The 15757-nt window shown below is 49.7% G+C and overlaps 1 protein-coding gene across 2 annotated transcripts; it reads right to left on the bottom strand.

Annotated features, from left to right (window-relative positions):
* Nucleotides 1–3678: 3678 nt before the first annotated feature.
* Nucleotides 3679–13822, bottom strand: LOC125751379 (C-Maf-inducing protein-like). Of its 2 annotated transcripts, none has more exons than XM_049030090.1 (21): nt 13162–13822; nt 11515–11640; nt 11364–11414; nt 11085–11246; nt 10948–10989; nt 10774–10836; nt 10567–10647; nt 10368–10471; nt 10176–10280; nt 9510–9839; nt 9271–9336; nt 8642–8668; nt 8464–8512; nt 8195–8302; nt 7939–8055; nt 7457–7597; nt 7294–7341; nt 7067–7213; nt 6865–6970; nt 6178–6248; nt 3679–5951 (listed from the first exon to the last, which is right to left on the bottom strand). In XM_049030090.1, the coding sequence occupies exons 1-21, from the start codon at nt 13474–13476 to the stop codon at nt 5898–5900; spliced, it is 2313 nt and encodes a 770-aa protein (XP_048886047.1). In that variant the 5' UTR covers nt 13477–13822; the 3' UTR covers nt 3679–5897. The 2 variants fall into 2 exon arrangements, with proteins under 2 accessions (XP_048886047.1, XP_048886048.1); XM_049030091.1 differs by lacking the exon at nt 13162–13822 and adding an exon at nt 11909–13112.
* Between the last annotated feature and the right edge of the window lie 1935 nt (nt 13823–15757).

The following is a 15757-nucleotide window of genomic DNA, read 5'->3' as shown; positions in this document are numbered from 1 at the left end:
TCTTTGTTCTTGAATGCATGGGGAGGATTTGGGGGTTTAAGTATAGAAGGAGACTGAACGGCTCGTCAATGGCACAGCACAGCCCCCAAAACCCCGTATGTCCTTTGTGGCGGGGGGGGGGGTTGCCATGTGGTTCCAGGTCAGGGCAATGGGGTTCTGAAATGAAAAACTTTGTGTTGGCAAAAGAAAAACGTGGAAATGAATAAGAGGGGGAAAAAACTACATGCTGTTTCAGACATGCCCGCAGGACATTGCTGCATTACGACATCGCATGTTGTGGACTGTACCACAGCGTGCGACTGCTTACCGGTGTGAGTGTTGGAGTAGACAGAGGACTCCGCATGTCCTGACCTGCCCTGCATTCCAGGCAATGCGGTCCAGCTGTGATGCTGTGTGGAGGAAGGCAGGCCAGGCAGAATCCATGCATGCACACACATCCAGTGAAATGACGGGTAAAATCCGGAGGCACTGCACAGTTACAGTGTCCCTCCCCAGTAGGCACTTACAAAACCAAACACGGTGGACGCCCAACCCCTTCCTGTTCCACGCTCACTGCTCGTGATGCGGCTGGTCCTGGAAGGAGGAAGGTCTCACGCTGAGGGTGCAGCACAGCTCGAGGAAGCAGGTGCCGTAAAGGCAGTGGGCACTGCAGGCTGTGAACGGTCTCCCCGTGGTGGCCGCCGGCCCTCCTCTCTGCCTTTAATGGAGTCTCTTCCAAAGCCCCCCAATTCGCATCAGTGACCGTGACCCCATATCCTGGGCTATGGCCTCATAAGCATAGTGAACTGAAAGGTTAGAAGCCAGCAGAGCCCTGATAAATGTGACACCGTGTGCCAGCACAGGCCAGATGTAATGTCACGCTAAAGGTTAAGTGGGATCATTCTAATATATTGTGTTTTCAACGGCGACGTTTTAATATAAGCCCCTGCAAACTGCTCAGCTAGCTGTACTTCCGTGAACTATTGAGTTTCCCGTAAATCAGCATTTTTTGTGCCGGACATGGGGACCTTAGCTGGGCCCACAAGATAAAGACCTGTGGAGTTCACAGGGCGAGGTAGATCTCCAAGGGGAGCAGGGGGGACAAAGGGAGGTGACGTCTTTGAGGAATCGGGCGAAGCAGCCCGATGTGCACAAACAGTCTTATTGCAACAGAGCCCTACCATCAGCAAAGCCACAACGTAAACTTGCCTCATCTGTAACCAAGAATCAAGGCTACAAGAGCGTGGAGATGCTGCTTCCTGTTCTGTCAGTCATCTGAGAGGTTTTTACCATAAAAGGCTGCGAGGGGATGGGAAGTCAGGGCAATGCAAGAGCAGAGAGATAGATCAGCTCAAGCCTCAGCTTGCAGGGGAGTCGCTCACACTCACCTTGACTAGAGGCACCGCTGCTTTGCCTAAAACAAATACAATTCAGCCTATGGTTATGTAAAGCCTTTACTTGTGTCTGACAGCTGGACCTGCACGGAGCTCGGAGCGATCAGCCAACGTGCACAGTAGCCCAGATCCATGAGCCGAAATCAGTTACAGGAGCCGTGATGATTTGCCTTGTAGTCCCACAGCATTTGTCATTCAGATAAAAGGTACAAAATCCAAACCAGAAAGATTACATAATAAAGTAATTCTTTTTCTGACACGGAAATATTTTTGTCGATAAGGATTAGCAGCACAGAAGCTGCACAGAGAACGTATCCAACCCACGTGGTCGACGCTGTCAGACAGCGGAAGAACAGGGGCTGACTCACCCGGCTCCTTCACCAATCATGCCCTTAAAAGGCGCTTTTCAGCGCTTCGTCTTTCGCGGGGAAAGCCGGAAAACTCCCTTTCCGCACACATTGCTGTCACCGCCCGCCCTCTTCTGGCAAACAAAAGAATTACAGCAGCAGAAGCAGCGACTCGTCTTCCAGGTCCAAAGACGATAGTCGGTGTGGCACCGTGATCTACGAAAGATTCCCTCTCAGTAGTACCGACACCAGCGGAAAATGAGTGGGAGGCAAATGAATTGCAGAGAATTATTACAAAAAAATATACAGATGAGCACAGTGTTACGACTGTTGAACAAGTGCATCATTACACCACACACACACACACACACACACACACACACACACACACACACACACACACACACACACACACACACACACACACACACACACACACACACACACACACACACAGACTTTGGTCTTCCTATCTAAATGGGGACCGTCCATTCATTTCTATGGGAAAAACCCTAATCCCAATCACGACACCCTTAACCCCTACCCAACCCTAACCTTAACCATAAGTAACCAACGAAAGTACAAGACTTTTGGCATTTTTACTCTTTTGATTGCATTCACAGATTTTTATAAAATTGATGTTATCCAAATGGGGACCTGAAGAAGTGCCCCCACAAGTAAGGAAGTTTCAGGTTTTACTGCACTTTGGGACATTTTGGTCCCCAAATGTGATCTATGCAAACGCACGCGCACACACACAGATCAGCAATCCCCAGGAAACACAAACCATGCCATGACAGCGATTATCTGAGTCCGAGTTCAATAGAGTCAACAACGGTTACCGATGTAAAGCAAGTGAGCATTTTGCCAGTTTGGAGTCCACCACACAGTGTAGCCCATCAAGCTTACGCTACTTTAGCTTGGTTCACCCAGATGATAAATCCAGTGGATTTGTGAGGATTTGAAAATGCAGGGAAATTTAAAAATAAAAATAAAACAGCCCTTAGTTTTCACTGAGGGGCCGATGTCCCTTTACGCCCCGTGGCACTGGGCGCGGCCCTCAGGTCTTCCATTCTGGTCATAACCTGTCATAGGGCATGTGTGGTGCGAAAAACCATGACAATCTTTCATAAATGGTTCACAAAACTATGACGATTTGCTTCACAAAATACAATTAATTTGGTTCTCCATGTGAGCACATTACTCCATCCATCCATCCATCCATCCATCCATCCATTTTCTGTAATTGCTTGTCCTTTTCAGGGTCGCAGGGGGTCCGAGGCCTACGGGTACAAGGCAGGGAACAATCCTGGATGGGGGGCCAGCCCATCGCAGGGCACACTCACACACCAGTCACTCACACACCAGTCACTCACACAAGCACACCTACATGCTTTTTGGTAACTCCAGTTAAGCTCAGCAAGGTTTTTGGACTGTGGGGGGAAACCGGAGTACCCGGAGGAAACCCCACGACGACACGGGGAGAACATGCAAACTCCACATACATGGAAGCCTGGCGGGAGACTTGAACCCGGGTCACAGAGGTGTGAGGTAACAATACTAACTACTACACTTCCGCACTGCCCCCCACATTAGGCATTATTTATAAAATCTGTTGAACTAAGGCACAACTTACATGTACACTAACATTAAACATCTTTTAAGAGCTACTGGCTCCCTTCATATTTAAGAAAGCTGCCATAATTACAGACAGTTAAGGGCAGTCGATCCCGCCGTCGACGATGAACACACTGCCTCACTGACCATTTCTCACCCTCCCCTAAATGCAGATCGGCTGCACAGGTTCCTGGCTGAAAGCATAGATGACAGTGACCCCCAATCCCACCATCACAAAGACCCACTGACACCCATCGCAAAGGCAACATACAGTCAAAGACTAAAGAGTGAGAGATGGGGAGGAGCAGGGGAGATGCACTCAGCTGACAAATTCAGCAATGTTTGTAAAGAAAATGGTATTTTACTGTTTAACAAGATTCACCAGGTCCCACATGTCCATACCCTAATGCAAACGTAGATTGCTGCCATGTGAAAAAAGGCATTAGAATTCTCTACCGCAGAATCTGACTTATAAAATTATAAAATGCATATAAAATGACAAATATATGAGACAGAGGCAATAATGCATGTTTTTGTGCATTTTGAAGACAGACACACACTATACGGCCAAAAGTAGGTGGACACTCCTGTTAATTACAGGAATTGCCAAATTAACCCATACCAATTGCTGTGTAACATTAGCAGTAGAAAGGGTGGTGACACAGAAGAGGTTAGTGACTTCCACTTTCCATAAGATGCCATCTTTCCAATAAGCTATTTAGCCACATTTCTGCCCTGCTAGAGCTGTGTGTGTGAAGTGACTGTGAAGGTCAAAATATCTGGGACCAGGTTCAGCGGTACCATATAAGCTTAAAGAAAGGGACTTGATCACCTAACATCAACACCCTACCCGAATAGCAGCAATCCACCAGCAATCTCCCGGGTACTGAGGGAAAGCTTTCTCAGAAAAGCAAAGAATAGGCCGACCAATTTCAGTACCCATGGTTTCAGAATGAGATGTTGAACAGGCCAGTTTCCTCATATTTTTGACCATATAGTATACTGAAAACACACACACAGACAAACACACACAGACACACAAATAGGCATCCAAATATGGGTTTCACATCCAGTTAACTACCCAAACCACCACAAGATTCTTTCCCAGAAGCGCGTCCGCAAAGGTTTTCATCAGTCAATTGGACATGAAAAAACGGACAGAAAACATCAACCAGTGAGATTTAAACTGACGCTGACTCCAAGAGTTATAATACAGTAACTTTCAAGAAGACTCACTAACACAGACCCTGAAAATGAATATTGTGGATTTCTACAAATCTGCAGTTTATGGAGCAGAAAATTGAATATAAATACACTGCATAAAAGGTCTAAGGCAATCACAGCAAATATTTAAAGCTATTTATCTGAGTATTAAGTATATATTTACCCAGAAAAAAAGCACAGTTTAATGTTAGAACACATACAAATGAATAGAAACACAATAAAAATGAACAAAGTTGTTCTTCGGTTCTCCAAAACGGTACCGATATCTTGATGGATGAATCCATCGCTGCAGCTCCCAAACCTCTCACTAGGGGCAACTCTGCCATAACATGTATTTGTTGAATTTCACCATCAGCTTAATTAAATTAAGTTAATTAGTCAGTGATATATTAATTAGACACAGAAGGTGAGCTACTGGTCAAATCAAAAAATACATGCGAGGATTGGGTGGTTACTGCAAACACTTGGGTGGCTTTTGGGGAGGTTTTGAAATGGTTAAGCTAAGACATTTTGACATATAAAATTCGCACAAAGCAGATTTAAACATTACTTTGAAAAGACTTTTTCACAGCACTGTAAATGTATACAATAAAAAATTAGAAAATGTGACAAAAAATTCCAAGAAAATATTCTGGCGTATTCATCCATGAAAGGTATGGACAATGAGGAAAGGAACCACCAGGGCAGCCAATCAGAAAGCACATGGGGTGGGTGTGTCCAAAAAAATCGTCCACACACATCGTCCATAGATTCAAGGCGGTCCCAGACCACGTTTTACAAATATGGGAGTTAATGGATAACAACTAATAAATATAAGTAGATTCTGAAGATATGGGAAATGGTCATTCAAGTTATTAAAAACCAGAGGTGGAAAGGTCAGGTCCAGAAAGTACAAAACTGGACCGTGATTTTGTTTCAACCAGCCAGTTGAGCATAAGGAGTCAGTGTCAGAGTACTCAACTGCTTGGTTGAAACAAAATTTCGGTCCGAATTTGTGCTTTCTGGACCTGAACTTTTCACCTCTGTTAAAAACTGCCCGAGAGGCCTGAGACTGAGACAGGTAGGCGAGAAATACCGCATGACTACTGAATTTTGTGATGACATGAGATACAGCATAACCACAAAAAGACTGAAGTCAGATTAAAGCTCTTATCAGACAGCACTGGCTTCCTGATGAGTCTAATTCCAAGAGCTCAGCTTTGATTGGCTGACATAAAAAAAAAATGTCCTTTTGATTGGATGTCACAGGAGTAAGGCTCCTTCTGGTTGAAAATGCCAGGTTCCCTTCATTGAGAATGTCACTGCAAAGACGTATTTGGGAAAGTGCACAGTTTGATCACCAGGCTTCTGTGTAGCGAACATCGACCTCTTTCAGGTTGGGAAGTTTGGCCTGCGTGGATAGAGAGAAGAAAATGAGATTGGAACTGACCTCTAGTGAGCTAAAGGCTGCAGGACAGGGAAAGGCAAAACAGAGCCTGATTGGCCAAGAAGGTGGGAGAGAAATCAGCAAGCAGGGAGGAGGTGGGGGACGTATGAGTATGGGGAGGGAGGGAGGAGTGTGGAGGGTATGGTAGGTGATACTCAGGAGGCATCATATGAGGAACTTCCAAGCCAACCTTGAGATCCTCATAAGTATCTGCAGAAAGTTTGGTGCTGTTCATGTTCAGACTGCAAAGACTCTTCATGGCTGCAAGACAAAAACAGGCATCACTACAGACAGAGAGACCGAGACAGACATCACTAGAGACAGAGAGACCGAGACATAGACATCACTACAGACAGAGAGACCGAGACATCACTACAGACAGAGAGACCGAGACACAGACATCACTACAGACAGAGAGACACAGACATCACTACAGACAGAGAGACACAGACACAGACAGAGAGACCGAGACACAGACATCACTACAGACAGGGAGACCGAGACACAGACATCGCTACAGACAGAGAGACCGAGACACAGACATCACTACAGGCAGAGAGACCGAGACACAGACATCACTACAGGCAGAGAGACCGAGACACAGACATCACTACAGCGAGAGACCGAGACACAGACATCACTACAGACAGAGAGACCGAGACACAGACATCACTACAGACATAGACAGAAAAGAGCCAAAGTCATCATTACAGAGAGAGACCAAGACACAGACATAACCACGGAGAGAGACCGACCTATAGTCATCACTACAGACAAACCCACAGTCATCACTAGACTATCAGTGTGAGAGTGCAGTTACTGTCTGCTGGTTGTCAGTACTGCGTGTGTCAGTGCTGCGTCAGTGCCGCACACTTACAGCCGAGGGCCAGCAGGCCGGCGTCAGTGACAGGAGTCTCACACAGGTTCAACACCTGCAGGGAGCCCAGGTGCTCAGAGAGGAGGCGCAGCCCAGCATCACCAAACTGTGGGGAGACGGAAGCACGAGGGTGTCAGTGGAGGCTAGGGGGCGGGGCGAAAGGGAGCGGCGTGGCGGCTACTGGGGGGGGGGGGGGGCTCACCTGTGTGGACCAGAGGTTCAGCTGCTTGAGGGAGGGCAGTTTGATGAGCTGCTCGGCGCAGGCACTGGTGACGTTGGTGAAGGCGAGACTCAGGCTCTCCAAGTTCCCGAAGGAGCCAGAGCTGAGCAGCCGAGCGAGATCAGCATCCTGGGGGGGGGGGGGGACGCGCTCAGTACGGCTCCAGCTGGGCCTGTCCCACCCGCCTAAGTGCTCTGCACCGTACTCACCGTGGTCTTTGAGGGCAGCGTGAGGCGGACCGGTCCTCCTTTTCTTTGCTGAAGGAGGTAAAGAACACAGAGAAGATGACTGGGCAGTGCAAAGCGGAGGCCACGCCTCTACGTCACGTTTGCGAGTCGGGGCGGGGCTCGTCTCCATGGGAACGCCTCTCACCAGCTCCCGGAGCTCCCTCTGCCGCTCGCACAGCTTGCTGTAGGTGTGCAGGCCTGGCTGCGTGCTCTGCACCGTGGACACCACCTGCCGCCGGGTGTCCCCGTTCTTGATGATGTCATACTCTAACATGAGGCAGAGGATCTGCACCATGACAGGCATGAGGGTGTGGTGAGGGTTGGGGTGTGGATTCCCAGCAGCTTCTTACTCTCACACACACACACACACACACACACACACACACACACACACACACACACACACACACACACACACAGTCCATGTATTTATATCTTCATTATGACTATTCATTTCTATGGGTATAATTCTAACTACCCAGCTCTAACCTTAACGATAAGTAGCCAAGCAAACCTTTGGCTATTTTAGTCTTTTGACTGCATTCACAGATTTTTATAAAGTTGATGTTATCCCTGTGGGTACCCACAAGGTAATGATCGCACAAACACATGCATGCATGCGGGCACCTCCACCATGGTCTTGTTCCCCTTCAGCGCCAACAGGACACAGGACTCCAGTTTATTGTCCGCCAGAGACACCAGGAATTTCTTGGTCTTGTAACAGGAGCCCATAAGGATGTGCACCTGGGTGGAGGCCAAGGTCAGGGGTCAGTCACGGTCAGGGGTCAGTCACGGTCAGGGGTCAGTCACGGTCAGGGGTCAGTCACGGTCAGGGGAAGAACCGCAGGCTGGCTAGGATGCAAGCCCACGCACAGACACGCACCATGCTGGCGAAGAGGTCCCCATCATCATCGCAGGCCACGCCACCAGGGCTGTACAGCTGGAACCAGCCGTCTTTCCCGGAACGCACCCCGAGCAGACAGGAGTGAACCTGCACCAGGGACAGCGACGCGCTCAGCGACGTGCGACACACTTTCATAGATATATAAAGTGACAAATTTAGATACAAACAGCTACACACTTCTACAGACGCACCAAGTGACACTGACACACTTATATAGATTCACACGGATGCACGCGGTTAGACATCACCTCCTGTCTCGGGTCCTGAGCAAACGTCTGAATGACACACTTGAGCTCCCTGCAAGAATCGGGAGAGAGGGATCAGACCTTTGACTGCTGCTACAGCAGGCCACTGTAGACGGACTGCTGCATGGCGTGAGGATAATACCCAAAGGAAACAAACTGAGGCAGAAGAAGGAACACTTACTTTGTGAATTTGGGGTGTGCGAGTGCCCTGGATGGGAAAGGAGGACAGCCAGAGTTAAAGACACACATGCAGAACCGCTCAGACCAAAGAGCTCAGCACAGAAGCAGACATGCACGGACATGTTTCCTCACATGTACCTGGGGGCAGCGGGCGTATGGGGAGTCCCCCCCTCCCCCAAGACCTGAGCAGCTTGTTATTGCTTTTGTTAAAGCCACCTGGGGGCTGACATGACCCTGCCCACACAGGTGAGCCTGCACCCCCGACGTGGCAATACTCAGCCAGTGGAAGCATGCTGGAGACAGAGCAGCCTGGCTTAACCTCGGGAGGGCGGTCCAGGAACACACGTATACTCCCAGGGTAACCCCCTCCACCCACAGGTATCAGATACATGTTACATTTCCCACAGTCTTCCAGGTACGGTGAGCTAGACTTCACCTCTTCACCTGTGTATGCATACATACACAGGCAGACTCCACCCCTGCCATATACACACACACAGACCCCACCCCTTCCCTAACCACAAACAGGAACAGACCCCACCCCTCCCACACACACTTATAAGCAGACTGCCTACTTCCCACACAAACACACACACACACATTCAGTCCATAGGGCATAGGGATACTTACTCCTTGGGAAAAGGAATTGACTGCAGCAGACTTGCCAGAGCTGGTCTCCAGTCATCGTAATCAGACCTGCAAAGAAAGGGAGCCGCTGATGTAGCTCACAGGCTGTTTAACACACACACACACACACACACACACACACACACACACACACACACACACACACACACACACACACACACACACACACACACACACACACACACACACACACACGTAGAGGCTCAAGGAGGTCTGCTCACAGAATCTTCAGGATGAGCACAAAACAGCCCAAGACTCGGTCAGCCAGGGGGGGCAGATGGACAGTCGGGGCACCGATGTCAGGGCCACAAAGTAGGCAGTCGATCAGGTTGGGCTCACTGCCGAGCCCTGGAGGTCCAATCGGTGCAGCGCCGCCAGAAGCCCTCTGGTTCTGCTCCAGATCCACCAGGATGTCGCTGGAGTGGAGCGCGGTTGAGGGGGTGCGTGACCCAGCTTCCAAGGGGCAGGACCTCAGAATGGGGGGGGGCTTCCTGTCGCCGTGCTGCTGCCAGCCGCTCCTGACCTCCCTCAGACTGGGGGAGTTGTTCTGGCTGTCGGAGGGGGGAGAGAATGGATAGATGCCCTGCTAAAGATGCAGGCTGCGTACAAACACCAGGGTGTGGCAGGCAGACGCTCAGGCAGGAAGCCATCCTCTGCTTCGGCTGCCATTTTCCAACAGATCTGTGCCCAGATGGCCGTGAGGAAGGGGCACCAAACTCGGAAAACAGGGTTTTCCCAGAGTGTCGTGTCCCTTGACGCAGGAGAATGACACAACAGTTCCAGCAGAAGAAAAACAGAGCTCAGGTGTTAGAGTTCCAGAGAGGGGAAAAATGGGCCCAGGGACCACTGTAAATGATGCAAGCGTCCAGGGAGCGAGGCTGACTCACCTGTCTATGAAGTCCTCATAGCAGGAGTAAACGGCAGCCAGGCAGACGGCCACCAGGTTCGGCAGGACTCGGGGGTGGGGGCAGAGCCCGGTGGGACCATGCAGGCTGGAAGACAGAGCCAACGTTCAGCCGACAGGGGCTTGCCTTTGCAGGTGCCTCATAGCAGATGAGAACGCTCGGAGGACGGCCCACCTCTGGATGAACTTCCTGACCACGTCCACCCCGGCGTTGAGCTCGCTGATGGCCAGGATGTATTCCTGAGTGAAGAGGCGGAGGCGGGGAAACTTCCCAAAGTCCTGCCAAGAGAGACGTGAGAAATCGCTCCAGCTAGCTGTCACTCGCGAGACACAGCTGTTCCCCTGGAACCGCAGGCACCTAGACGAACACTCACCATGTTGTGTTTCAAGATTCTGTGCACCATAGGTGTGAAAACCTCAGTAACCACTGTGGACCGCGGACACTCCTGAAGGTGCTGGAGATCAGCGCACAATCAGAAAAAATCCTGACACTTTGGCACCAAAAAGGGTCAAACATCAGGTGGGACTCCCCTGCCCCCCCCCCCCCCCCCCCCCCCCCCCATCGAGGAAGAGATGTTTACCTTTAGGAAGAGGTCACACAGCTTTGGGGGCGGGCTGTTGTTTTCCAGCAGAGGAGCGATTGCCTGAAGAATTGACGAAAGAGCAGGTAAGGTTAATTCATCACTGTACAGTGCAGACTCACTGGTGTATGAAACTGCACTGAGCTACAGCCGGGAACATGCATACACACTCACCATGATAACGTTCTCATGGTCCTGGATGCTCAGGCTGGGGTTCTGTATTGGAAGACCTGACCATTAGCGATACTGATGCAGAAACATACACTTACAGATAACCTGGACAGGACGAGGACCAGGTCGCAGGGACACACCTCAGCCAGCAGGGCGGAGACAATGTGCAGCGGCGTTTGGTGGACCGCGTCATCCTGCAGGGGCGACGTCAATGCCATATCTACCAGGGCTCGGATCTCCTTCAGGACCACCTCCCAGCGGCTCAGGTTGCTCAGAACCTTGCTGTACTTGTGCATCTTTTTCTGGAGTCAGAAAGATTCGCTCACTAAAGCGGAGACATGCCATACTCCAGACCGGGTCTGTGACATCACAGGCTGTGGGCGGAGCCCCAGCCTGAAGCAGAAGCTGTCTAACCCTACCTTCCACTGCACTGAGTAGAACCACTGCTCCCTTAAATAGCCGTTGGCTGCCTACACCAAGAAACAGAGACAGATCATCAGAAGCAGGCCAGCCCAAACCCCCATGGACCCAAAATGCACCACAAGCCAGCTGACAGGGCGGGGCTCTGACCTGCAAGAGCATGGTGCCCCCAGGAATGCTGAGCTGCAGGCAGTATTTGGGGGCGCCGTCCCAGCAAAGGGGTTGGAGATCCTCTATAGCACTGTAAGCTACGGCAGTCTCCATGTAGCCTGTGGGCTGGAGGAAGACAGAGAGCGTGCAGGGTTGGGGGGGGGGGGTCTAAAAACACAGAGAGACACTGCAAGCAGACACAGAGAATAACACCTCAACTGTGCGTGACTGTTGCTAAGGAGAAGGAAGGTTATTTGAATAGTGGAACGCCCGGAAAAGTCACATTTCCAATCAGGAAGAGCTAAGCTGATCAAAGCAGATATTCATGTCGTCTTCAGATCACCGGACTGACCAAAACAAAAACCGAAACCTAGAACGAAGAACAACGACGAACCGTGCCAGGCTCCTCTGTAGACGAAGACAGCATCTTCAAGGGCTAGCGCACTCCCTCCTGTGTGTAGCCAAGAATTCAAATCTCCAAACAAAGGTAGACAGCAGTTTCATCAACCTGATGCAGCACTCAGTGCTGGAGGAAAACTCACAGCACAGGCACATCCACACTGAAGAACAGGCTAAAAAAGGAGAACTTCCTGCCATGCCCACATTCATGCAGAAAGATGGCCTCCTCTCACCACATCAACTTACAGTTTTCTTGATAAAATAAACTGATCTAAAACCAATATACTGGGATCAGCTGATCAATACAGGTCACAACTAACACACCAGAGTCATATTAAAACACTTCGATTTCATGAGAAAACCAGCTATCAACTACATCAACTCAAAACAAGCTTCCTTGAAGACAATACGTCACTATTAACCACACAATCACAAGACACATCAACTACACGCTGTAGGCTAATAGCCACAACCACCACGCTGCCATAGGAACAACGTGGTTTCCACAGCAACCTTGGTGTCTTCCTCTCTCCTGATGTCCAGCTGTCATTCTCCATCTCCTGTTCTATCCACACTGCCAGGTTGCCAAATTAGTCTGAGGAAGGCAGCAGGGAAGAAGGACACTGCACGCAGCATGAAGTATACAAGCGCACTGGGCTTAAATCCACCTACCACATAACGGAAGACCAGAGGAGAGAGAGGTAGACAGTGAAAACCGACCCAGGTGAAACACCATGATAGCTACAGTCAGGGGTCTCACAGGACTTCCCCCCAAGCCCCCTAGTGCTGCCACACACCCCCCAGAGCATCTCCTACAGTTCATAGTCACTGCACTGACTGCAGTTCTCAGGGTCTGACGATTTACTTCCAACATTCACCTGCAGCCTTTTGTGAGTATGACGATGCGATTGCAGAATCATGAAGGAGACGACATTCCCCAGTCAATACCATCACTACGGGCGATGCCTCCTGCCAGACTCCGTAATTTCTTAAAACGTGAAAAAACTGTGCAAATACATCTCGCTCCTGACACCACCCTGGTGTATCGGACAGATTTTACAGTATTTATGTGGTAACTCTCAGATATTGCCCCACTCTCTCTCTCTCTCTCTCTCTCTCTCTCTCTCTCTCTCACACACACACACACACACACACACACACGTAAAGTCCATCAAAGACCACACAGATAGGAAACGATACTGTCAGAAAATGCAGTGAGCTTCATCTGTGCCGATCGGGGAGACTTACCGTGGCCGACAGCAGGCAGCTTTCCGTAAGCGTCAGGTGGTGCGCCTCCCATCTCCGCAGCAACTTGCTGGCGAGGATCTTGCTGAGGAAGGTGCGGTGGCGCCTGATCACGCAAACCTGGATATCTCCTTCCTGAAGGAGCTTGTAGCGCATCCCGCTGCTGCAGTGCTGCGGGGCTCTCCGACACGGCCCTGAGCCCGTTCTGCTCCGGCGATTCCCCACCGGCGGCGTGGACATCTCCTCCAATAAAGGCTTGCTGTCCTCCGACTCGGAGTACTGTTTACTGTGGAGCCCACCGCCACTGCCGAAGTCCATATTCAGCAGGGGCCGCTTCGCTTCTGGGCTAAAAACTGTTACCTGTGCACCGGTCAGGCACCCAGAAGCGAAAGGAAGTCCGAGGCGTCCCGTTATTTAAAAAGGAGAAGCGACAGCGATCGGCGGGGTCGGACGGCTTCCTGTCCTATCAAAATAAGGCTCCGGCTCCTGTCCTACGGACACCGGCTCAGTTACGATCTCCGGAGGTAAAAGTGTAGTAGCACAGCACAGGAACGCGGCGCACTGATCGGCAGCATTAACGCGAAGCGTTCGCAGCCTCCGCACTCCTACTCCACCTCAGCAGGGAAGCCCGGCCGCCCCGCTGCTCGCCTGCCATTGGCCCGAATCGGTCATGTGACGTATCCGTGACGTCAGACAGGCTGAGCACTCTGCAGGTTTGCGTGCAGCGTTCAGCTCCGCTTGGAAGGGATATAGTAGTCACGGTTAGCATCCCATGGGGCACTTTACGGTGAGACGCCAAAAGGGAATTCTGCTGCCAGAATTTTGACCCTACGGGACAGGGTCGGCGTCATTAGGCGGGAGGGGGAGTTGTTGTGTTTTTGTGCCTGTTTCTACAGGATCTGAGTCAACCGTGGATGTGAGTCGCGCATGCGCCAGTGTTGAACGACAAATACAAACGCAACTGAAAAATAACTAAAACTAAAAGCAAGCTAAATACAAAAAAAACGTACACGTCAGTGGTTATCAGACTTATGCTTTTAGAGCCGTTGCCAAATAGGTTTTGGATTTAGATTTTTTGTCTATAAACATTAACCTGTTTTAATGTCATAAACATATAAAATTTGTATCTTTATTTTGAGTCTGCTGCTTGCAATAATGGGAAATGTCTATAAGTGAAGTTATAGTTGGATATTTGAAAACGGACAGAAACCAGTTATTTGCGCTTTGAACACACACACACACACACACACACACACACACTATAATGTATGTATAGTATATGTATACATATATAGCATATCGTTATACTGCCTGAAATAAAACTGCCTGAGATAAGGTTTTTGGTCTTTATTTTACACATTACTTCAGTCACTTAACTGAAAATATAATTTTCTGGTGAAGCCCAAAATAATTTCGTGTTACTGTGAACAGGATGCTGACAGCCTGTGGTGAGGAGGGTGTTTTTTATTGGGTGAGACATTTAGGAAGTCCTGGATATACACAGTATGGACATAAGTATCGGGACACACCTCTTAATCACTGAAGTCAGGTGTTTCATTCAGATCTACTGCCATAGGTGTATAAAATCAAGCACAATGCCATGCAGTCAGGTTTACAAACTTTTGTACTGTCACAGAATGTCACCTTTGCAATAAGTCAGTTTGTGAAATTTCTTCCCTGCTAGATCTTCCTTGGTCAACAGTAAGTGGTAGTATTGCAAAGTGGAAGCATTATTGCGTAACGTCACCAATGCTTGGTTTACTCAGTGAGTTCAGAGTTCCCAGCTTCCTCTGGCATTGACTCCAGCACAAAACACTGCGCCCAGGAGCTTCATGGAATGGGCTTCCATGGCCGAATAGCTGCATGCAGACCTCACATCCCCAAGCGCAATGCCAAGCGTCAGATGGAGTGGTGTGAAGCACGCAGCCACTGGACTCTGAAGCAGTGGAAACATGTTCTGGGGAGTGATGAATCACTCTTCTCTGTCTGGCAGTCTGACTGACAAGTCTCAGTTTGGCAGATGCCAGGAGAACGTTACCCACCTGACTGCATTGTGCCAACTGTCAAGTTTGGTGGAGGAGGGATAATGGTTATGGGGGCTGTTTTTCAAGGGTTGGTCTAGGCCCTTTAGTTCCAGTGTTCATGCTTCAGCATACCAAGACATTTTGGACAATTCTATGCTTCCAACTTCTGGAAAAAGTTTAGGGAAGGCCCTTCTCTGTTCCAGCATGACTGCCCCATGGCACAAAAGCAAAGTCCATAACGACATGGCTGGGTGAGTTTGGTGTAGAAGAACTTGACTGGCCCGCACAGAGCCCTGACCACAACTCCATCCAAAACCTTTGGGATGAACTACAATGGAGACTGCGAGCCAGGCCTTCATGTCCAACATCAGTGCCTCACCTCACAAATGCTCTTCTGGGTGAATGGGCAAAAATTCCTACAAACACGCTCCAAAATCTTGTGCTAAGCCTTCCCAGAAGAGTGGTAGCTGTTGTAGCTGCAAGTGGGGACCAACTGCATATTGATGCCTATGGATTTAGAATGCGATGTCATAAAAGTTCCTGTAGCTGTAATGGTAAGGTGTCCCAGGATTTTT

This window comes from Brienomyrus brachyistius, chromosome 11, assembly GCF_023856365.1.
Source record: "Brienomyrus brachyistius isolate T26 chromosome 11, BBRACH_0.4, whole genome shotgun sequence".
NCBI lineage: Eukaryota > Metazoa > Chordata > Actinopteri > Osteoglossiformes > Mormyridae > Brienomyrus > Brienomyrus brachyistius.
This window is presented reverse-complemented; position numbering and strand designations above follow the sequence as displayed.